Source organism: Hippoglossus hippoglossus, chromosome 7 (genome assembly GCF_009819705.1).
Source record: "Hippoglossus hippoglossus isolate fHipHip1 chromosome 7, fHipHip1.pri, whole genome shotgun sequence".
NCBI classification, from domain to species: domain Eukaryota; kingdom Metazoa; phylum Chordata; class Actinopteri; order Pleuronectiformes; family Pleuronectidae; genus Hippoglossus; species Hippoglossus hippoglossus.
In genome coordinates, this window is record NC_047157.1 from 743,400 (window position 1) to 767,098 (window position 23,699).

The 23,699-nt window shown below is 40.2% G+C and overlaps 1 protein-coding gene across 7 annotated transcripts; it reads right to left on the reverse strand.

Annotated features, from left to right (window-relative positions):
• Window positions 1-357: 357 nt before the first annotated feature.
• On the reverse strand, window positions 358-22,888 carry myt1a (myelin transcription factor 1a). Of its 7 annotated transcripts, none has more exons than XM_034591393.1 (23): window positions 22,558-22,888; window positions 21,551-21,621; window positions 21,192-21,246; window positions 21,025-21,067; window positions 20,863-20,931; window positions 18,715-18,944; window positions 15,568-16,710; window positions 14,005-14,124; window positions 13,537-13,627; window positions 12,969-13,082; window positions 12,604-12,821; window positions 11,404-11,606; window positions 11,105-11,320; window positions 10,854-10,999; window positions 10,240-10,302; window positions 9,697-9,765; window positions 9,051-9,113; window positions 8,877-8,960; window positions 6,181-6,402; window positions 4,560-4,651; window positions 3,317-3,420; window positions 2,892-3,035; window positions 358-1,442 (listed from the first exon to the last, which is right to left on the reverse strand). In XM_034591393.1, the coding sequence occupies exons 3-23, from the start codon at window positions 21,244-21,246 to the stop codon at window positions 1,299-1,301; spliced, it is 3,633 nt and encodes a 1,210-aa protein (XP_034447284.1). In that variant the 5' UTR covers window positions 21,551-21,621; window positions 22,558-22,888; the 3' UTR covers window positions 358-1,298. The 7 variants fall into 7 exon arrangements, with proteins under 7 accessions (XP_034447284.1, XP_034447285.1, XP_034447281.1 ...); XM_034591394.1 differs by having other exon boundaries at window positions 358-1,439; window positions 15,568-16,713; XM_034591390.1 differs by having other exon boundaries at window positions 15,568-16,713.
• Between the last annotated feature and the right edge of the window lie 811 nt (window positions 22,889-23,699).

Here is a 23,699-nt window from a genome sequence, read left to right on the forward strand (position 1 = left end):
TTTCCAAAGTTGGCGAAGATGCTGAAAAGGAGCCCAGGATGTCCTGGCCCTTGAGCAAGACACTGAGCCCCAAAATGCTTCTCATGCTGCATTATCAGTTCGTGATTGGGTGAATGTGACCCATTGTAAAGCACTTTGAGTGGTCAAAAGACCAGAGAACATTGTATATATAAAATAATAATTAAACAATAATATGAATTTACCATTTATAACTGACCTTTGGGAATAGGTAAACCACCAAAATATATAGCCAGAATGGCTGTTGTACTACAGCAACAGCAGCTTGTATTAAACAGTCATGAGTGTTAAAAGCATTTTAAGAGTCAACACCAAAACAAAATGAATCCAGTCCACATGCACTGTGGGTTAACTTTTATTTCAAGGGCAACTTAAAGACTAATCCATACACAAACATTAACACATAGACGATACAAAATAAATATTCACCATCACTTTGTTCTTCATCACCAAATAAATACCTAATATGTGCAGCTCAATATTCACAGTGTATTGCAATGTACTGAAAATAGTTTGTGGAAATTAAAAAGGAAAATCATACAAACATAAGCACCAAAAAAAAATGTTTAGAAAATTATTAAAAACTTTTTTACAAAATATTTGCACTTAAAAAGATCCCTGTATTTTAAATAAATAATAAGATATATAAAACAATTCATAGTTGATATCTTAAAATATTTCCTCTTGTTCAACAATGCAGAGGAAATGATTACTTTCTCTTGATTACCTTTTAAAATCTTCTCAGGTAGCATTTTGAAATGAAAAAAACCCCCGAAATAAATAGATAATGTATATAAATAAGCCAACATAAATATGATACAGTGGACATGACTAAATAAGTTAATATTAAACCAACATTTGCAAAGGACTTAAATAGTTACACAGCAATTGAAAGAATAAATCTACAAACTAGTCTTGTAGGTGCAACATCACTATGCTCATATAGAATACTATCAACATTACTGTGTGGAAACGGGATATGTTCACTAACTAAGAACGTATGCTCAGCTCAGGCTGTGTACTGCACTCTGCCTGTCTGTGTCCACCTGCGTACAGTAATAGTTTTATTCCAGTGTATTCCAAACACTCTAAGCTGTTCACACTCATACCTTCGTAAAGCAACATGCAAACAAGAAACAAACGCAAAGAACAGATGACAAAGTTCCAAATGAGAAGAATTAAATACATACAGTAAGTGTATGGAAAGAAAGAGTGGTGTTGACACTGCCATAGCCCGCCCCGCACCCCCCCCCCCCCCCCCCCCCCCGCTTTCCTGTCCATCACACCTCGATGCCCTTTACGGCCTGATTGATGGACTCTAGCAGGGCGCGGTTTTCAGGGTTCTGGTAGCAGTCTTTGTTGGTAAACATGTGGGTCAGCGTTTCCACGTAGGTGTCGAAGTTCTGCTCTGACAGCGGCTCCTGCTGAACACACACACACACACAAGTTCACAAGTCAGAAAACAAATGTTGAGTCAGCTGATGAAAAGTTATTTGACCATAATTTACTTTTCAATCTGTTGATTTTTACATAGCAACCAAAAACTGACTACGCATGCGTGTGTGTATATGTGCATACATATACATATCTTTGTATGTAAAAGCAAAATATTTCATGATCAATTTCGTTAAAAACAGAATTGTGAAGCCTTCCAACAATTATATTGAATTATATTAAGAAAAATAATGTCCTAGCAGAATGAAGAATTTATTTCTCCTTAAGAATTTAAGGTAGTGTCTTTAGTCTTGTAAGTTTTGTCTCATTTACTGTATTTGCTGAAAGGCATTGTTAAAATTCTTCAGTACTACTAACAAAAGCTGAATCAGACGTGGGAAAAGGTTACTGTTTTGCAGATCACACAGGAGCTTAAGTTACGACAGTGACGCCCCGAGTTAAGTTTCAAGTCAGGACAGGCAAGTGTCAAGTTCCCTCTGTCTCCGTCCTGCGAGCAGAGAGTTGGACTGAATACAGACTGTCGGAAATGAAGGTTGCTGCTGGCGATGGTTAATTTTAAACAGTGATGTTTGTAAGATGTTGACTTAACATAATGTGATCTTTTCTATAGAATCATTACCACACTGACTCTGTCAAGGGTTCACTGGGCCTCATTCACCAACTGTTCTTTTGAATAAATTTCTTCTTACAACCCATTTACAGTGTTACAGATTCATTCAGCAATGTTTTCTTATCTGAGATTTGTTCTAACATGAAAACAGAATCTACAAAAACTGTAGAGCACTGCAAAATAATCAGTCTTTGTGGGGTTTTTCCTACTGTTGTATAATATAATTCAAATTACCATACTATTGTATGATTTATAATATTTTGCTGGTATGTGGTTATATATAATTTAGAATTAGTCTCAACACTAAAACGCATCACAAAAAAACTGGTTTCAGTGAATATTTTGACTATTGCAAATTTGTATTAATTTCTGTAAGTGTCTCAGAGAATTTAAACACATGGGTATGTTGAAGAGAAAAACACTTATTCACTAAAATCGAAGGTTTCACACATTGATGTTTACATATTAAATGTATCACATGTTCCATGGTTTTACAGCTATAGCTTTTAGTTAAAATAGTCCAGTTGTCGCCTGTTCATTCAGAAACAGAATTTTGTGTCTGATTCTAAGACGAGAGATGACCAGGGAGAACCAAACACACAGTGTACAGGACTGTGTCCAGATCTGAGAGCGGCTCAGGTCAAATTTTCTGTCTGAACCCTGAAAACATAGTTTTTTCTAGCTTAACCCAACCTGAGTCTGATGCAGTTAATGTAAGCTGCAATATGATTACAGCTACGTGCAGAGTAGAAAATCTGCCTAGTCTACCGGACTGATGTGACACATTGTAAACATTGTGTGTAATCACCATGGTGGGCAGGCGGATGTTGGCCAGACTGCGGATCAGGGCCTGACTCAGGCCAGATAGTTCCAGGAACAAGGCCTCGTTCCTCTCCTCAATCTGCTTATTCTCCTCCTCCATGGTCTTCAGGTTCTTCTCCATTGAAGAGATCTGAAGCAGAGACAGACAGAGTTCAGAGAGCTAAACAAATACCCAGAAAGATTTCACGACACTTTGATAGATATGCTGTCAGATAAATATCATGAGAGGAAAATTATCTTTGGGCTGTTGTGGATTTTTTCAATTTAGTACCACTTTGAGCCTCCTCAGACAGTTGTTTGATAAAATTCCAAATATCATAAATTAAGTGGCGGTGTCACCTGGATGTATTTAAATGTTTTTTGTCCTCATGCTGATGGCAGCAGTACCTTGAGCCAAGCTGCTAAACTCACCTGAGTGTGCAGGTTCATCATATCCGTCTCCATCTCTGAGTTGGAGTCGTTCAGCTCGTTGATCTCCTTGTTGAGCTGCTTGATGTCCTCATCGTTGTCCAAAACTGAGTAAACACACCGGTAAGAAAGAGAAAATCAGTCCGGCCTACTCTTGCTACTGTGGCCTGAAGAGTACATTACATTACATTTCATTTAGCTGACGCTTTTATCCAAAGCGACTTACAATAAGTGCGTTCAACCCTGAGGGTACAAACCCAGAACAACAAGAATCAAGAAAGTACAATTTTCTTCAAGAAAGCCAAACTACAAAGTGCTATAAGTAAGTGCCATATACAGTAAGTGCTACTAAATCGCTACTTTTTTATTTTTATTTTATTTTATTTATTTATTTATTTTTATCCAAGGTGTAGTCAGAAGAAATGTGTTTTTAGTCTGCGGCGGAAGGTGTGTGGACTTTCTGCTGTCCTGATGTCAATGGGGAGCTCGTTCCACCATTTAGGAGCCAGGACAGCAAACAGTTGTCATATTGTTGAGTGTTTAGCTCGCAGTGAGGGAGCAACAAGCCGATTGGCAGATGCAGAGCGGAGTGAACGGGCTGGGGTGTAACGTTTGAGTAGAGCCACATTTAGAGTTTTTTTTGTTGTTGTTGTGTTAAACACAACCACAGTACAGAAAAAGCAGAGTTTCCATTTCACTATTCAAAGTGGATCAAAGTGTGGCATTTGACATTATCGAACATGATATTTAAATACAAAGATTTGAGAGGTGGGTCAGCACCAGGCTGGTTTTTATGATATCTTAAATTATGTGAGTTTAGTGTTCATCAAGGGAATTTCCAATAATAATAATAAAAAAACTTTTATTACATGCAGAGTTTCCAAAGGATCAACATTAGACCCATTATTGTTTATTCTGTAATTGCTGCCTCTTATTCAAAAAACACATGTCTTACCATAACTATGATGATTACACACACATATTTCCCCGTCCCCCACTATTGACAGATTATTGGAGGGGATGGTAGAATTAGCAGGTTATTGAGGGGGAGGAATTTTGGGTCATTTTGGTTTAAAGGGGATGGCATCCCCCCTCATCTCCCTAAAATTGTTTAGTGCATTTAAATGTATGTCATGTGTTGAATGTTACTCTCCCTTACAAACATGGTGGACATTGTTTGAATGTGTTTGAAAAAGTTAACATACACATGTGACATACTATAAGCAGGAGGGACACAGTCTCTTACCATCACTTGCTCTGAACTTTGCAGTGATATACTCGTCTCCGGGGAACTTGGTTCTCTTCTTGTTGGCCAACGCTCTGGGACAACCTGACAGACTAAGAGGAGATCACATCAAGAGCTCTTACACTCCAACACATGCATTCATCACAAAACTTGGCACCACAACCATTCTGTATAAGCTTAAATATTTTGTTTAAATATGTAGTGAGAGGGACTAGTCCTTTATATTGGAACATATGAAGGATAAATTTCCCCCCAACACACACACCTCAAAATGCTCCAGTGCACTTGTCATCATTTTTTGTCCCAGATTAAGAGCAGTAACAAAAGTCTTTTTGGTAGGTGCTCTCTCTTTGGATCCCCTTCTCCAGATTAGCTGATAATCAGCCCCTGAAGACCCTTATCATTTCTGACATTGTGACCCTGTTCAGACCTGGTATTAACATCCGTCCTGAGAGATTTGATCACAAGTGCTCAGCGCTATGTACAGGTGTGCATGTGACCACATTCTTTAAGCATGCGAACATGTGTGAACCCAAATGTCTCCTGGGCCACATATTAAGGACCTCCTACTCAGCTGACCTTTGACCCACTACAGTTTCACAATGAATTTGTACTCTTCTTCTTTATATTGATTTTTTCTGTAGCCACCTGCACAATATCAACACTGACCACTACATAATGATTACAATTTTTCTATAAAAATATTATTCCACAGTGGATCTGCATGCATTGCATTGATTCACTCAGCCCTTCCTGACTGCTCTCGCTCTCTCTCTCTTGCTGACACACACACAAACTTTGTCATCTGACACATCTGTATGCAGGATGACAACAAGATCTCTCAGGGATGAGAAGTCTGTTAGTTTTTTTTTCATTTTTCTCATAAAGCTACTGAACCATCTCACATTTGGTGAACTTTATGGTCTGGATCCTGGATATGGTCTGGATAATTCAGCATTCGAACGTATGCCTTCACTTCACTGGTTATTTACTGAAGGAAAAGGAGCTCCTAATTTAAATTCATTAAACTCATGCTTACTTAGTTTCACCAGCTAACTGGTAACAGCATGATTCAGTATTGTTGCTATGACTACCTGCTTTGAACATACAGTACCTTAAAGGGTAATAATACTTAAAAACACTGTCTATCCACACATGTTTAAAATCAACCAAATTGGAATAAATAGCAACAGCAAAAATAGTTTTGTGAACACAGTCGAAAAACCTCCCTATGTTTTTATTATTCCTTGACGAGAACAACCTGTATATGACAAACTACTATGAAACAATCACAAAGTGTGTTTTCTGTTGCCATAGTATGTACCGACTAAGACTGGCTGACAAACAGGGCAAATTAGGCCTTTTCCTAGGGAAGCTACAAAACAACTCCTGGGCTTGTGGCATGTGATTTGTAGTCATTTCAACCAGGTTTGGATCTGATTGTCTGTCAGGCCTCAAGTCAAACTGGAGGAGGGGGGGTTGTTTTTGCTGGTGTGCCTGCTGTTATCTGCATGATGCTGCCTTACCATGGATTGAAATTAATGTACAGTATTTTGACATGAAACTGTGTTTGTGATAACACTGCTCTCTGAGTGCTGAAACTCTCAGACATTCCAGATACCTGCGGTGTGTCAGGAAACTGCCGTTAGCGTGGCCAGAGCCGTCACAGCCTGGCGTCGGGCAGGTGGGCCCTTCAGTCTTGAAGGACTTCCAGGAGAAGGGCGTGCCGTTAAGAAGACCTTCCTTCTGCCGACGTGCCGCCAGCGGACAACCATAGGCACTGCGGTGAGTGGCGTACTTTCCACTGATGTGGCCCAGACTGTCACAGCCAGGAACTGGACACCTGGAGACAAGCATACAACCCTGGTTCAACTCATTGATAGGGAGCAGAGATGGAAGTGTCGAGCAGTTAGCAAAAGATAGACATGAAATCAAAATTAGCTCTCTTGTCTTAAGAACTCTGATAGAGAGCAGAGATTAAGAAAAATTCACAAGGAATTCATTTGGCAACCAGATGCAAATTTCCTAGTATGTTTCAGAAAAAATGAAAGACAAGACATACACTACCGTTCAAAAGTTTGGGGTCACTTAGAAATTTCCTTATTTTTTCAAAGGAAAGCACTGTTTTTTTCAATGAAGATAACATTAAATTAATCAGAAATACACTCTATACATTGTTAATGTGGTAAATGACTATTCTAGGTGGAAACGACTGGTTTTTAATGAAATATCTACATAGGTGTATAGAGGCCCATTTCCAGCAACTATCACTCCAGTGTTCTAATGGTACATTGTGTTTGCTAATCGCCTTAGAAGGCTAATAGACGATTAGAAAACCCTTGAAAACCCTTGTGCAATTATGTTAGCACAGCTGAAAACTGTTTTGCTGGTGAGAGAAGCTATAGAACTGGCCTTCCTTTGAGCTAGTTGAGTATCTGGAGCATCACATTTGTGGGTTCGATTATACTCTCAAAATGGCCAGAAAAAGAGAACTTTCATGTGAAACTCGCCAGTCTATTCTTGTTCTTAGAAATGAAGGCTATTCCATGCGAGAAATTGCGAAGAAACTGAAAATTTCCTACAACGGTGTGTACTACTCCCTTCAGAGAACAGCACAAACGGGCTCTAACCAGAGTAGAAAGAGAAGTGGGAGGCCCCGGTGCACAACTCAGCAAGAAGACAAGTATATTAGAGTCTCTAGTTTGAGAAATAGACGCCTCACAGGTCCTCAACTGGCAGCTTCTTTAAATGGTACCCGCAAAACGCCAGTGTCAACGTCTACAGTGAAGAGGCGACTCCGGGATGCTGGCCTTCTAGGCAGAGTGGCAAAGAAAAAGCCATATCTGAGACTGGCCAATAAAAACAAAAGATTGATATGGGCAAAAGAACACAGACATTGGACAGAGGAAGATTGGAAAAAAGTGTTATGGACAGACGAATCAAAGTTTGAGGTGTTTGGATCACACAGAAGAACATTTGTGAGACGCAGAACAGGTGAAAAGATGCTGGAAGAGTGCCTGACGCCATCTGTCAAGCATGGTGGAGGTAATGTGATGGTCTGGGGCTGCTTTGGTGCTGGTAAAGTGGGAGATTTGTACAAGGTAAAAGGGATTTTAAATAAGGAAGGCTATCACTCCATTTTGCAACGCCATGCCATACCCTGTGGACAGCGCTTGATTGGAGCCAATTTCCTCCTACAACAGGACAATGACCCAAAGCACACCTCCAAATTATGCAAGAACTATTTAGGGAAGAAGCAGGCAGCTGGTATGCTGTCTGTAATGGAGTGGCCAGCGCAGTCACCAGATCTCAACCCCATTGAGCTGTTGTGGGAGCAGCTTGACCGTATGGTACGCAAGAAGTGCCCATCAAGCCAATCCAACTTGTGGGAGGTGCTTCAGGAAGCGTGGGGTGAAATCTCTACAGATTACCTCAACAAATTAACAGCTAGAATGCCAAAGGTCTGCAATGCTGTAATTGCTGCAAATGGAGCATTCTTTGACGAAAGCAAAGTTTGAAGAACAAAATTAATATTTCAAATAAAAATCATTATTTTGAACGGTAGTGTATGTCTCTAATGAGTGTTTGATTTATTAGATCAAATGTCTTCATTACAATGTGAAATGGCTAACCTTCTATTAGAAAAAGGTTCCGGGCTATCAAGACCAAAACCTCGCGCCACCTGAACAGTTTTTTCCCCATGGCAGTGGGGCTCACAAACAAGCCCCCTGCATCACACTGACTCTGGCCCCCCCCGCACATAATTTGCACATAATTTACATATTATTGGCACTATCCCGAAATCAATCACTGCACCTTAGCACCGCACGTGCCCATAACTTATTGTTCTTTCTGTATACCACACCAAGGCAATTTCCTGTATGTGTAAATATACTTGGCAATAAAAAGAATTCTGATTCTGAGATCTTTCAGTAAATTAAGCTTAACCATGCATTTCTTTACCCTCACACATTTCCCTTTATCACAATGGAACAAATCATTCTATGTATTTTCCATCTTCCCACAGAAGAGTTTGCATTGTTTCCCCCTTCATACATGTTAGACTATGAAAATAATGCATCACAGCCTGAAAACATAGTAAATCACATAGATTGTGTTCTGTTTTTCAAAATATAGCAGTGGCATTCCTTCTAAATTTAGGATCCAATTAAGCACCACTTTGCTTTGGTTGAGACGTCATGAAATGAGACTAAGATATGAAGCCAGTTGAAGCAAAGGATCAAGGATAATTGAAAGACTGATTGAGTGTGCTCAGTATATGTGATGGTGATCTGCCTTTGATCTACTGTTGCTCACCTCAACAGCTCAGAGTCTTCCTTGTCATCCTTCGTTGGGGTTGATTTGATTCCGCTCTTCTTGGCTCTAGGGCAACCAGACATACTGAGAGACAAACAGGGAGAGTGAGTGATAGCATCTGTCAGTACAGAGGAGCTGAAGGTGCATCAGGCATAACAGGAGAGGAGCTTCTACCTTCTATGTGAAGCATAGTTTCCAGTGATGTGGCCCGATCCATCACAACCTGGAGTTGGACACCTGAGACACACACACAGACGTTCTCTCACTTTACAGGCTTTCATTTATAACACACCGCAGGTTGACATTAGTGTTTGTCACTTAACACTGTAAATAGACATAGATGCCACTTCCGGATTATGAGATGTGTCTCTGCCGCTGCCATATTGCAGCAAGTTTCTGGTTCTGACAAGTTTAAACAGAAGAAAATCCCAGACTCTGATGAGGCCTTTGGATATTCTAATGACAGAGATGCTAAATTCAAGCAACAAGAGTAACCTTTCAGAGGTGCAAAGTTGTTTTACAATTTTTTTTATTGTATTTTAGTATTTTATTTCATTGTGTTGAGTTTTATATATCATAATGACTAATGCTTCTTTTACGCAACCAAAGTATTAGTCACATACATACATGGTATGAGCAAAATAGGAGAAATATGTGTGGATACACTGTGAATATTTTACTATCTGGCTGGAAATCTGCTCTAAATTGATGGAAAATTCAGCAAGTTGTATATCAGTGTGTAAAGGAGAGTAGGGACAGAGACGTAGCTGCAGACTCAGTGAACATGTTGGAGGTGAGAGACAGGAGGAAGCAGACATACTTTAGTTCAGCTGTGTGGGCAGCCATGAGGGTCCGAAGTGATTTATCGGCAAGAGGACAGCCTGACAGACTGAAAGATACATTAGAGAGAGAGCGTCAGAAAACCAGACTGTGAAAAGGATGTGTGAGTATGAGTGAAGGGAAGAGCCAGAGCCTGACCTGGACTAGAGACCCAGAAGAGGACTGGGCAGGACAACCTTTTGAGACACGGACTTGTTACCCCCATATCTCCTGACTACATAACATACTTATACTGTATCATGTGTGCTGTCAACATACGTTGTTATGATCCAGTGCTTACAGTAACTACACCTACTTAACTATGTACAATGTGAAGTGAGTTCTGAATGACAAACAGTGGACAGACATCTAACGTGGCTGGACTCTCCTCAAATAGGAAAAAGCTGTCCAATGAATCCAGTCAGAATCAGTGTGAGGAGCAGAGGTCAAATTGACATCATACTTCAACCTCAACAAATCACCTGTCAGTGCACACACCAAATATGCAGAGATCGTCCTTTACAAGTCACAGTGCAGGTCATACCTTCTATGTGACGCGTAGTTTCCAGTAATGTGTCCACTGCCATCACAGCCTGGGGTGGGACATCTTGAGCAAAGACACACACTTACAGATCAGTCCACTGCCTTTGGAAATGGTGCTTTTAGTGATGTGCCAGAAATGCATACTACAGTGTCAGTTCAGACTTCTTTTTCAGTTGTGGCAACTCAGAGCCTACTGCTGTATTCAGGTCATATGAAATGGATAGTAGAAATGGGAATGGCTCAAATGTTTTATGAGTTAACAACAACTCAATTTGGCTGTCTGTAATTGGTGGTCTTCTTAGGCGCTCCACTTTTATTTAAGTGCCAGTATATTATAGTCTCTCTTATATGACAGGAACATGAGGTCTGAGGAGAAATGTTTTATATAATAGTTTGATTGACTGTCCCACGGTCGTCTGCAGGGGCTGACGCATGTCTCACCTGAATTATAACCAGGCTTCATAATTTTTATTCTGGTTGAGTGATGTTAATGTTTTAATTTCAATGTTCCAGTCATACCATCTAATTAAAGTATGTACAAAGAAAAGAAAAGTGGAACAATGGTCTTTCATTATACCAGCTTTGAATGGAGGTATGTCAAAAGCTGTGACTTACACAAGAACGTCTTTTTTGCTGTCTTTGGGCTGGAACTTGACCTTGAAGCTGGTGGTGGTGACCTCACCAGGGTACTTCCTGTCCTCCAGGTTCTCCTGTTCTTCCTCACCATCAGATGAAGTGTATGAGGGAGCTGAGTACTCCACCTGACAAAAGATAAAACAAGTAACCCACTCAAATTGCCAAAAAATCCGTACCCACAGATAAGAACCATTGTGTATGATTCACACAGCACTGGATGTGTGCAGTACCTCTTCATGGTCTTCCTCTTTGACTCCACTTGGTTTGGTAAAGTCTAGCGGCCCCTCCCACTCTGGCTGAGTGTGGCCCTGAGACAAGGTAGCTCCAATGTGTTGAGAGGACGAAGACGAGGAGGATGAAGGCTCTGGAGACTGCACGCCCTCCCTCTTGGTCTTCTTCATACTGAGGTCCAAAGTGCCGTTTTCATCCACTTCAATGTCTGATTCCTACATAGTTCAGATACACAGAACATAAGAGTGTGTTGTTGGGCACTGATGAGGTAGAATCTGTTAAAAAGGAACCTGTGTACCTTGGTGCAGGGATCCATGGGCTTGGCACTGAGAGTGTCCGGCCTCTCCCAGCAGCGGGTGGACAAGTTGAGGATGGCTGTTGCTGCCATGTGGGCTGCCTCTGCATCCTGGCTATAGTCATAACCACTAGAGGATGAGGCACTCTTGGAAAATCCTCCAGACACACTGTGACTGGGGGAGGAGGCCTTGGGGAATGATTTAGCTGTGGGAGTGGAGCATAGTGAATCTACCGGAACAAGAACAGAGAGCAGACCTCTGTGGAGCCTGACAGCTGCTGGTGGTTACAGTAAAGGTAAATGGACTCTTTTTATATAGAAACTTTCAAAGTCACCACACATTTACAGGATCAGGGTCAGTATCTTGCTCAAGAGCACTTTGGAAAGTGGACTGGAGGAGCCACAGCCACTCAACAACCACACTAAAACCAGATGTGTGGCTGCATGTGTGTGTCTGCATAAATGAATAAATAAAAGTACACAAACGATTAAATTCCTGCTCTTCCATCTGCTTTCAAGAACAATTACTGATTTGTATTTACAGTATATCAATTAATGCAATAAAGCATGAAATGTATTGTTGGCATTATACAACATATTATATATTATGAAATTCAGTATATTTAAGGTTCAGTGTTGTTTAAATCCGAACAACACCTACGGACAATTTAAAGTCTCCAATCAACCTAACGTTCATGTCTTCAGACTGACTGGTGGCCTGCAGAAAACACACACACAGAAACCACCTCATCAGTTTGAACCCAGAACCTTCTTGCTTTGGAATGACTCTTGTATCATATGTATGGTCTGTATGTTTCAGTTTTACATTTATTTTCTTAGAAATAGTGGGTTTTGGTCTTGAGAAAGACTGAGAACCATGAAATACTGATGAAATGAAATAATATAATTTTACCAGGATCTGTTCAAACAATGAGGAGGAACAAGAGAAGGATACATCGAAATACATTTGACTATTGCCTGATGAAGTTGTAACAACTTTCAACTATTGTTTAAACTTATGTTTAGTGAATTTATGCATGAAAATAATTCCTTTGAGTATGAATTTGTATTAGGACTAGCTGGCCTCAAATTGAAACATTCTATGATGAAACATTATCTGCATTTAAAACAAAAGTTTAAAGAGTTAGTGTTACCCTTGATTTGGATCAAGTCAAATGTACAGGTGGTGTGTATTTGTCTTACATTTGAAGGCTTTAGGTGATGTTTCAGCGGTGCTGGGTGTCTTTGGAATGAGCATACGCTTTCCAAACACCTGAACATCGAAGCTTGCATAGTCAAATGACACCTTGGAGTATTTCTCCAGCTCCTTGGCCAGGTTCGCTCGAGGCGTGGTGGTCACTGTGTTGGGCCGGTAGCTGCCATACTGAGGGATCTCCAGCTGTTTCACAAAACACATGGGCCTGGAGGAAAAGTTGGTAGGTATGTTTTATCCCTGAACTGACATGGACAAACAGTAGATGTATGTATTCAATATAAAGTGAGTTCAGAAAAGAAACCAACATGTAGCGTCACTTGGTGAAGAAATGGTGGTAACTATCTTGTCTCACCTGAGCACTCTGTCTGAGTTGGAAGAGGGTTCACTGGCTGCAGCTTGTAAATGAACCTGCTTGTCCTGGTTCTTGTTCAGTTTAGCTGCTGCTGCGATGGGGCAGCCGGACAGACTGACAAAGGGGAGACACATCCACATGTTTGGATTTAATGAATGAATAGGTCAACACTCAGTACCCAGACAGGTGCTCAAGTTATTGCTAACCTTCTAAAGACAGTCAGTCATGTTAGTAGTATTAGATAAGATTAGGCCTCCCTGAGATTTCACTTCACTTGCACTACTTTGTGCAATATCTTTATTTGTGATCATTTCCATGGCAGTTATTTTAGAATCCCAGAACTCCAAATCTGTGTATCGATCATTATTGAAAACTGGAATGTTGACAAACCAAAGCATAAACTATTCTAATTCTATTTGTGGGATGTCATAGAAGCATACTGCATACACTTTGTCAACTTAGCACATTTGTTGTGGTAGTCAGGCCCACGTGTATGTGTGTGTGTTTCGCATGATTTCCTGAACGTGTGTTATATGTTTGTGTGTGAGTCTGTGGGTGTGTTATTAACCTGCGGTGTGTGTTGCGGTTACTGTTGACATGACCCTGGCCTGTGCAGCCAGGAGTCGGACACTTCAAGACGTTCTCATGCATGGCCAGAACTACAGACACACAACAGAGTTAGGGGTTAGTCTCTGCAGTTTACTGTAGATGGTCTCACATCAATAGCAGTATAGCGAAAGGTCAAGCTGTGCATCACTGAAAATGTGTTGATTAAAAGTATAGAAGTTAGCATTAAAAGTAGAATTATTAGTAGTTTATTCCATAACAGAAGGAAGTGCTAGTGGTACTACTAGTCATTGCGTTACTGGTTGTAATAATATTAACAATAGAAACAAAAAATACCCAGGTCTTTACTCTCAAAGCTGCAAAACCATTTATAACATCTAAATAAAAATGATCTGCATGTTAGAATAGAGTCATCAGAGCATTTTAACTGTCTGTTAAAGGTCTATGGAGACAGATAATGTATACTCACTCTCTGGAGGGATTCGATCTTTGTGAGGACATCCAGATAGACTGCGATGGTGAGGGTACAGTCCAGTCACATGACCTGTCCCATCACACCCTGGGGTCGGACACTTCACTTCCTTCTTCTCTAAATAGACGAGGGAATGATTTAGACAGCAGGGATAATGAATTAAATTAGTAATAACAACATATAACAACGATTGAATTATATATTGATCTAGTTGAATATTCAGGTAAAGCACTTTGTAACTTTGTCTTGAAAAGCATAGATAAGGTTTATTATTATTATTATTAGTACTATCATTATTTGATACTAGTTTCAATACTCAACAAGAATCGACAAGCCCATGAGTATTGGTAATTTCAATACTTTGATATCAATCAACCAACCCCTAAATAGTATCTGTATGGAGAATTGTAGCAAGTTATATGATAGATAGAATGGGCAGAATTTGGGGGTCTTAGGGCCTTATCTACTAAAGGTTTGTACGTGTCAAAACGTGTGCAAACTTGATTTCACCTGCAAAATAACATGCAAGCTGATCTACTAATGGTGCGCACTGAGGATTGCATGCAGAATAACACGCACTGTCCATTTAGTACGTTTGCCTTAATGAATATGCAATATCGGGCGTTTCTACCCGAGTGCGCAAAATATTGGGAGGAGTAGATGCAAATACTTCTATTTAGCACATGCATTGTGATTTACAAAGCCTGAAAATAATTGCAATGATTGTGTCTATATTTAATACGTTTGAAATGTAGGTGCTTATCGGCACAGCGTTGCGCGCAGATGGTTGCAGTTATTGTGGAGAGGAGGAGACGGCATGGAAGAAGACGGAGAGAACGGGTTTTTTCAGAAAGTGAACTGCTGCTCAATATTGGTCAGATGCATCTCTTCCACCGGCCGCCCACCTGTTTTATTTGCAGAGGTTTTATTATGAGCTATCTTTTCTTTTGTTTTTTTCTTTCTCATGTCCTGCCATCTTCTCTTAATTTCATCGGTTGTTCTTTTTGTTTTACCCACAGCATTTACTTTTTAGCAGATACTCTCCCATATCGCGTTTTTTTGAGTTATATTAATATTTCTTTGCTGTAGCTCAACAACATGTTTGTTTGCCTCTTCCACTAACGCCTCCAATTCCATGGCATTACATTCAGCTTTGCTCTTGCGGTCACTCTGCTCTAGGATGTGACAATGGTTAATGTTATTGACTTATTCTTAAACTCATACATGAAATCACACTTAAAAACAAATTGTTCCATCCTTAATGTCCACAGAATTTGTGAAACAAGTGTTCCCTTATAAATGCTTAAGATAACACATAATGTTTTTGTTTAAGGGATGACATATTATTTTACCTCTGGGTAACATGCAGCCAGTAACCCCTGCACAGAAAGAGCCATGTGCCGTGTTTTGGTGATATGCTTTAAGCTAATATATGTCATTTACCAAACATAGAAATCCGTAATAGAATTCCTGATGTAACACATGCATTACTACATGGTGTATAACAAATAGAGCACTCTTAAAGTGAGCTGTGTTTGGTTGTAGTTATAGTGAATGTACCTTTGCTGTAGTGAGTGGTGCGTCGGGCCACAGCTCCAGGCTCAGAGCCCTTGCTGGAGCTGCTGTATGGTTGATATTCTGGGGAACTCTGTGGCTCGTGATTCCCCTTCACCTCTTCAGCCTTCAGGGCAATGGCCTGCTCCAACAGCCCCAGGTTCCCCCGAGTCATATCCCAGTTCTCCGAGTCGTCCGTGATTCCTGAGCCTTCTGAGACACGATCCTGCTCCTCTCCTTCTTCCTCCTCCTCCTCCTCCTCCTCTTCCTCCTCTTCCTCCCCCTCCCCCTCCTCCTCCTCCTCCTCCTCCTCCTCCTCCTCCTCCTCCTCCTCCTCATCGTCATCCTCGTCAGAGTGGACTTCAATAACAACTGTAGTCGGAGAGGCTTTGCTCGAGTCTTGGTCCTCCTCTTCCTCCTCCAGCACCTCACCTGCTTCCTTCCCCTGCCTCTCATCCTCCTCTTCCTCTCTCTCCTCCTCTTCCTCAGTCATGGGGGTGATGGCTTTTTTTCCCCTGAGTGACACCTCGGCATTTGATCCCTGAGTGTGTGGACTCAAAGTGTAAGGAGTGTCAACCTCTTGGTGGACCTCCTTCGCCTCTCCCTCTTCTTCTTCTTCTTCTTCTTCTTCTTCTTCTTCTTCTTCTTCTTCTTCTTCTTCTTCCTCCTCCTTTTCCTCCTCTTGGTCCTCTCTCTTACTCTGCACCTCTATTGATTCTTTGGCCTGATGGTTGTAATCGCCACTGGAGTACTGGTGATCAGAGTTTTTCTGGCTTATCATCTGTCTCTCTGCCTGCCTCACCTCTACAATATTTTCTTGCCTGTCTTGCTGCTCTTCCTCTTCCTTTTCTTCCTCTTCCTCTTCCTCCTCTTTTGTCTTTTTAAGATCAGTAATCCCAGTTTCTTCTTGAGATTGCTCTGATGGGTGGTCTTTCGTCACCAGCTGACTCTCCTCCTTCTTCTTTGTCTCTGTTTCCTCCTGATGATGATCATCAGAGAGCGTTACCTGCTTCACTTCCTCACTAGTTTTCTCACTTTCAGCTTCATACCCAGTCTCAGAGGTGACGCTTTGATTGTTGCCGTCTTCAGGCACAAGATAAACTGCAGTTTCTGATGTTTCTGATTCCTCTGAGGTCACCAGTGAGCAGTCTGCTGTGGATTCAAATCATAAATTAATGTCATGACACAAATGCCTTTGGCAGCTTTACAGAGATGCATTGTGACTGACATTATATGTTATAGATGACATCTTACTGATTCAGCACTAATGAAGTTAAAGGGATAGTTCACCAAAAAATGAAAATTCACTCATTATCTACTCACTACTATGCCGATGGAGGGGTGAGTGAAATGTTGTGGAAAGTCCACAAAACACTTTTGGAGTCTCAGGGGTAAACAGTGTTGCAGCCAAATCCAATACAATTGAAGTAAATGCAACCACTTCTTCAGACGTAATAAAACAACATAAAAAAACATAACATGCCTCCATACTGCTCCTGTTGTCATCCAAGTGTCAACCCCTAACCATAACCCTTTTCGGTGAACTATCCCTATAAGCCTGCAAGGTTGTTTTGGTAGTCAACTCTAGTCTGTGTCTGCATCATCAAACTATCCTTTTCACAACTTTCCATACTTAAGCCGTCAGTCCTCTGCTCACTTTTTAACGGCCGTGACTGCTGCTGTAGTGTTCAATATTTCTAAAGCCCCACCTCCATCCTAGCATCAATGTATTGCTTCTGACTCTCTGCCTCTCATAAGGGGTGGGCTGTGCTGAGTATGGTGGGTGGCAAGGTCAGAGCCCATAGTCAAATATCTATATATTTTTTATTTATGAATAATAACCCATTCCATGAAAGACTGGACTTAAGACTGCACTTACGACTGTGAGTTATATGAAGAAGATCAGTACCTGCTTCATGCATAATGCTTTGCTGCCTAAGGTATTAAGATATTTAGTGTCCATATAGTTTAGTTATTATTGGAATGATAAGCATTAATTTATTTATCAGACTTTGTGTTGTAAACTAACTTTGTGGTGTATCTCAGCTTTCTACAGCCTCCTTTATTATCTGTATGCTAAAACTTCTGATGAGAATTTTTCATCTTGCACCATCATTAAGTCAAAATTTGAATATGTGTAATGCTTTGGTTTGTACAATACACTTAAAGGTAAAAAATTCAGAGAATAAAATCATATATTACAGGATTAAAGTTGTTATATCAGGAGAATAAATTGATAGTATTATGACAAACTGTATTCAAAAGAAAAAAAAGAACACAGGCTCTGAGGACATTGCCTCTTTTGTGGAGGAAGCAATGTTTGTAGTGGTCAACTGTGAGAATATAGTTTCTATTCAAAGGGGTTTCATAGTTTCTCCCTACTGGTTATTTCCTAAACATGGTTTTCTTTTTCTCAAAATATTATGTCATAGTTTTATCTCATAATATTGTGATTTATGATTAAATTATGACTATATTTTTTATAATATTAAGACTTCATTCTTCCATATTTTGAGTTGTCTTTTCAATTGGGCATGATCCTTTCTTCAATATAGCTCTAATGCCCCATCATGGGTTTGAAAAAGCGAATGATTTCCTACAGCCTTGGGGGTGACTGTGCTCCTGGAGGTAGAGCGGGTCATGTCGCCAGTGTGTGAATGATGTGATATGGAGAAATTGTTGCACATAGATGCACTGGATGAATGTGTGAATGGCAGTTTACTGCTAGCTGGCAAACATTAGCATGATAACAAGCTACACTATATTAATATCACACACATAATAACATTAACAGAGTGACCAAGGTTAAATGTATGCACTGAAAAAGGAGCATGTTAACGTTGTTATTACTAGCATGTTAACATGCTCATATTAGCATTTAGCTGACTTGGCTGCAGGCATATGTCTTGTTAAAACCATAGAAATATAAATACTTTTATTTTCACCCTCAGCTTATGGCTTTATCTTACAATCTTGTTTTTTTTTATATTTTATTCTGTAACACACCTTTATTTCTATAATCTTAGCTTTTGAGTGAATAACCAGGTTGTTTTATTTCTTATTTCGTAATTTACATAGAATAATGAAATACCTCCCCATAGCTACTGTACTCTACAGGCAGTTTTTCATGGTAACCTTTCTGGTTTCACTCACCTGACTCTAGCCTGTTTTTTGTTTTGTCCTTTTTCTTCTCTTTAAGGTCTTCTTCCTCCTCTTCTTCATTCTCTTTTTGTTCCTCCTCTTCTTCACTGTCTGCGGTGAAGCCATCATCTTCTGCCTGTTTGGCTGGTTGATTCCTTCGTTTGGGAGCAGATTGATTCTCCTCAGCCTCAGCCTCAGCCTCCTCTAGTTTCCTTTTCTTCACAATTGGGCATCCCAGTACACTGTGGAGAGCAGGGTTAGTTTTTAAGTGAATGCTAACATCCAATACACTAACAAGGACTTTATATCAAGTGGCAGGATATAAGCCCTTTGGAATGACCTAGTTTTCTGCATTAGTGCTCATAAAATATGATCTGATCTTCATCTACATAAAAGAAACCTGTGGATTTAATAACTGGTAGAACTTCTTTGGCAGAATCAACCTCGAGCTTGTCCGGCAGCACACCTGCACCATGTTCAGGAGGAATTTTGGACTATTCTTACAACAGACCTGCTTTGGTGCAGCAATACTCTCAGGATGTCTAGCATGAATGGCCTTCTGAGCTCATTCCACAGCATCTGAGGTCTGAGTTTAGATCTTCACCTGGTGCACAACCACCCTGAAGTCATCCTGTAAGATTCACTGGGACTTGGAAATTAATTTCATCAGCTAACCTACCTCATGATGCTCACTTCACGACAATGTACCTCAGAGATGTTGTTTTCATGTTGGCAGGCAGTTCCCTTTTACATCACACACAGTATTTTTATCCCAAATCAGTCAACAAAACATTTTACTAGTAACAAACTTCAGGCATGTATACTTTTGGAGAGTAGCAGTTTCCTCTGTAAGGCCCCTGCCACACACCATGATCTGTGTGTGGCAGATTGATAAACACAGAGCATAACCAGGTCCAGTGATTTCTTTGAAGCTAAAGCTGTTACTCTGAGTTTCTTTTTATCTCACTGATCATCAAACCTCTGGAGTAAGCTGAACGACCAAGAGAGAGACACTATACAAATAAACTGGGGCGCCTTATTATTGCCTAAGAGGGGTTCAGGGGTGTACGGTGGAGTTATGATTATTCTAAAGGCCCAGCACGGACGGGGGGCCCTCAGAGAACACTATTATTATTATTATTATTATTATTATTATTATTATTATTATTATTATTATTATTATTGTTGTTGTTGTTGTTGTTGTGTTGTTGTGTTGTTGGTTAATGTCATTAGAATTAGAATTGTTTCTATTACTAGAAAAAAACTATGGAAAACATACGGACCTTTCTCTGCATACCATTAAAGGTTTAGTATGTAGAATCTAGTGACATCTGGTGGTGAAGTTGCATGTTGCAGCTGAATACCCCTCCCCTTCCAAACATGAAAGAGAACCTGTGGTAGCTGGCAATTGCCATAAAAACTCAAAAGGTGTTTAGTTTGTCCAGACTGGGCTACTGTAAAAAAATCCGTAGAGAGGACCCACTCCTGATGTAAATATAACGTATTTAAATATAAAGGCTCCATTAGGATAAAGAAGACAGCAATTTGTATAATTTTCACACACTAGTGAAAACATTATTATTGTATATTCAATTTCTGCCAATAGACCCCTTTAACCTAAATTTTACACACTGAACCTTCAACACATAATGTTTTACGCCTGGGCCACACTGGCTGCGGAACGGCTTGCTTGTCATTTCAGCACCCGTGTTAAGAGATTAGAGTGGCCACACTAACTGGGGTTCAGCCACAGATGCAGCACCGCTCTTCTAGAGATCTTCAAGGTCTGGCATATTTTTTCCTTGTACTGCGTAAAATTCACAGCAGAATAGACAAAGGAAATTATCTTTTACCACAGTTTCAATGTTTATCTGTTAAATATTTGTTACAAATATAAATGTTTGCAACACTTCCTGTACACTTGGGGGACACCCCTGCAAATAAATGCTCTCCATTTATAGAGAGTTTGTCTGACTGATAAATATCTAAACACTTTGATATCATTTTGTAACCATTTTCAGCTTTACGCAGCTTTACGCAGATCAAAGATACTTATTTTATAAATCTAAGTGTAAATGTTAATATTGCTATATGTTAATGCTAACTAGCTAACTCACTGATGTGCAGAGCAGAAAGTTAGATGAAATATATGAATCCTACCTTCTGTGTCGGGAGTATCTTCCACTGACATGGCCTTTGCCGTCACATCCAGGGGTGGGACAGCTGCTACTGACACAGAGCGAGACAAACCCACACTTTCATACGTACAAGACATACTTTATACATACTGACAGTCTTCTGCTGAAGCATTAGATTCCTTACCTCAACTCCTGCTTCATCTCCTGTCCCGCAAGTTCTGATAACACTGAATCCACCAGCAGGAAAATAATTAGATGCAAAAATGTAAGTCATATGAGGAGTATAAGTGTGTGTGTGTGTGTGTGTGTGTGTGTGTGTGTGTGTGTGTGTGTGTGTGGGTGTGTGCTTACCCCGGATGCCTTTAGAGCGGGTTCGTGTTCGTGTCTCTGTAATGTCTTGGCTCATCTGAATATCAGAGGGACATGAGCAAGATTCATAAGTAAGTTAGACAGATAGAAATATATTTAGATAGATAGATAGATAGATAGATAGATAGATAGATAGATAGATAGATAGATAGATAGATAGATAGATAGATAGATAGATAGATAGATAGATAGATAGATGGATAGATATATAGATAGATAGAGGGATAGATAGATAGATAGATAGATAGATAGATAGATAGATAGATAGATAGATAGATAGATAGATGGATAGATAGATAGATATAATTGATATAATTGATATAATTGATAGAATAGAGTACTTTGATGCTGAAGCGTGTTCTCTCTGATCAGTTGGCTGGCTGGCTCAGTAAGTGACCTTTGAAATCATTTTCTGTTGGATTAAACACACACAACACAGCCTTTTAGATGGAAGATAATTTTCCACATGGTTATTTGTTGCCGTTTGGGATTCGCTGGCTTTTGCTTTTTTGAGGCTTGACTCATACAAGGGACTAAAGGTCAGAATTTGTCTGCCTCTGCTGCTTCTATTTAGACCATTAATTTTTGAACATATTTGATAATGACATACACTGTGTAAAAAAATACATTAGGTTAATAACAACAATTTAAGCCTATAAAAAAACATTCACCATCTTGTCCTATATTCTAGAAAAATAACAAGAACATTTGCATAAAAATAGTATAAATAAAATAAAATAATTACAAAAAATACATTACATAGAAATACATTAACTTTATTTTATATATTGCATGTGATTGATTGGTCATGACAGTTTGGGAACATGGTCACAGGATTACAGTGTGAACTGATGGGAGGCCTCAGGATGACATCAGGTTAGATGTGGACTGACTGCTGCTACATTTCAACACACATTATCATACACACAAACAGACTGCGAGTATGAATTAGAGAGAACAAGGCATGTTCGTAACAGCAGGGATGTAGGCCAGGCTTTTAACAAGGACGAGGCCTCTCTCCGAAACACGAAACAAGCCGCTGTGACCAGCGTTCAACGCTTTTCACAACAGACCGTATCGACACCGGGCCGCCATTGTAGGCGCTGGAAATAACGAGCCACAGTGATAATCGGTTTAAAAGCCTGTCTGCACATACAGACCGAGTTCATTATTCTCCACGGAACCAAAGCTCGCTGACATCCGCGACGAGCTATCTTCCATCCGGCCTCATCAGGTCCTCCCTTCTTGGTGTGAAATCCACAGTCAGGCCTGCTGCAGCGGTAACAACAGAAAATACCGACAAGTGTGTGCGCTTCATGCTCTTTGTCAGAGCGACATGAAGCCTTACCTTACACTCACACTACTGCCATCCCATCCCCCTCCTCTCCGACATGTCCGGGCGGCACACACTCGTTCTTTGGAGCGCACCACACTCACTACCAGCCGGACAAAGCAGCGGAGGACATCAGAACTACTGAGTGAGAGCGACAGCAGCTTCACACTTAGCCCAGCACCCTGAGCTGTTCAGCACCCCGGACAGAGCCAGCCGAATCTTCAGCACCATGGACAGAAGCCCCGCTGCACTGCCCCCTGCAGGCGCACAGGAGAGCTGCAGCCAGCCGCGGCTCATGCAGGAGCCGCCCTGCCGGCGCGGGGCTGTCAGTTGGCCCGGTCTGTGGACTCCTGGAGGCGGTGTCAATATTTAACGAGGCCGCTAAGCAGCTGGAAGATGGAGGACCTCACCCAACACAGTCCTGAAGTTTAACACCCAGTAACTTAAAACCAAATGAGGAGGCTATAGTGTCACAGGTAGTGGAGCAGAAATAGGCTACTCGTACTACTGCTATAGTAGATCTAGTAGTATTAGTAGTATGTCACCTTACTATATACCAGCTGGTAACTACACAAACAAAATGGTTCTGTTGACTTTTTTGTCATCTTTGGTCAGAACATTTTTAAACGATTCCCACCATTTATATTACTATGTTGTTATGATGAATAACAAAATGATCACAGAAGCTGTCTATATTTCAGCAACAGACTCTAACAGCAGCAAATTGTGCATTGAGCACAGCTATAAGAACGAATCATTATATTGAAAACATTGGATTGACAGCTATATATTATAATTTTTGCGTATTTACAAAGTGATGAAGCTCAACTTTTAGCTATGAGGGATTTCTGAGATGTAAAACTTTTCCTGTTACCTTGATAGAATTTCAAGTGGTAATCAAAGCTATTTCTTTTGGAACTCAGAATAAACATTCAATATATTCCTTCTACGATACAATTGTTGGAAACTCCAATTTTTCTAATATGAATCAGAAAACAATTATCACTTTTATCAATATCAATGCACATAAGGATTCTGGACAAAAAGTGGAGAATTATTTTGTTACACAAACCAATCACTCAAGTTGGAAGCCAGGAATTGAATACCTTACAGTATATGAAATATAAAAATCAGAAAGTTCAGCTAACTATAATTAA

What these genes read in the sequence shown, in the direction of transcription:
- myt1a (XM_034591390.1), bottom strand. Translation starts at nt 21,246, where the DNA reads ATGAGCCAAGACATTACAGAGACACGAACACGAACCCGCTCTAAAGGC. An exon ending in ATCACCTAAAGCCTTCAAAT is followed by an intron (nt 11,607 to 12,603) that starts GTAAGACAAATA and finishes CCACTCCCACAG; the next exon opens with CTAAATCATTCCCCAAGGCC. An exon ending in AGTTTCCTGACACACCGCAG is followed by an intron (nt 4,652 to 6,180) that starts GTATCTGGAATG and finishes ATCTCCTCTTAG; the next exon opens with TCTGTCAGGTTGTCCCAGAG.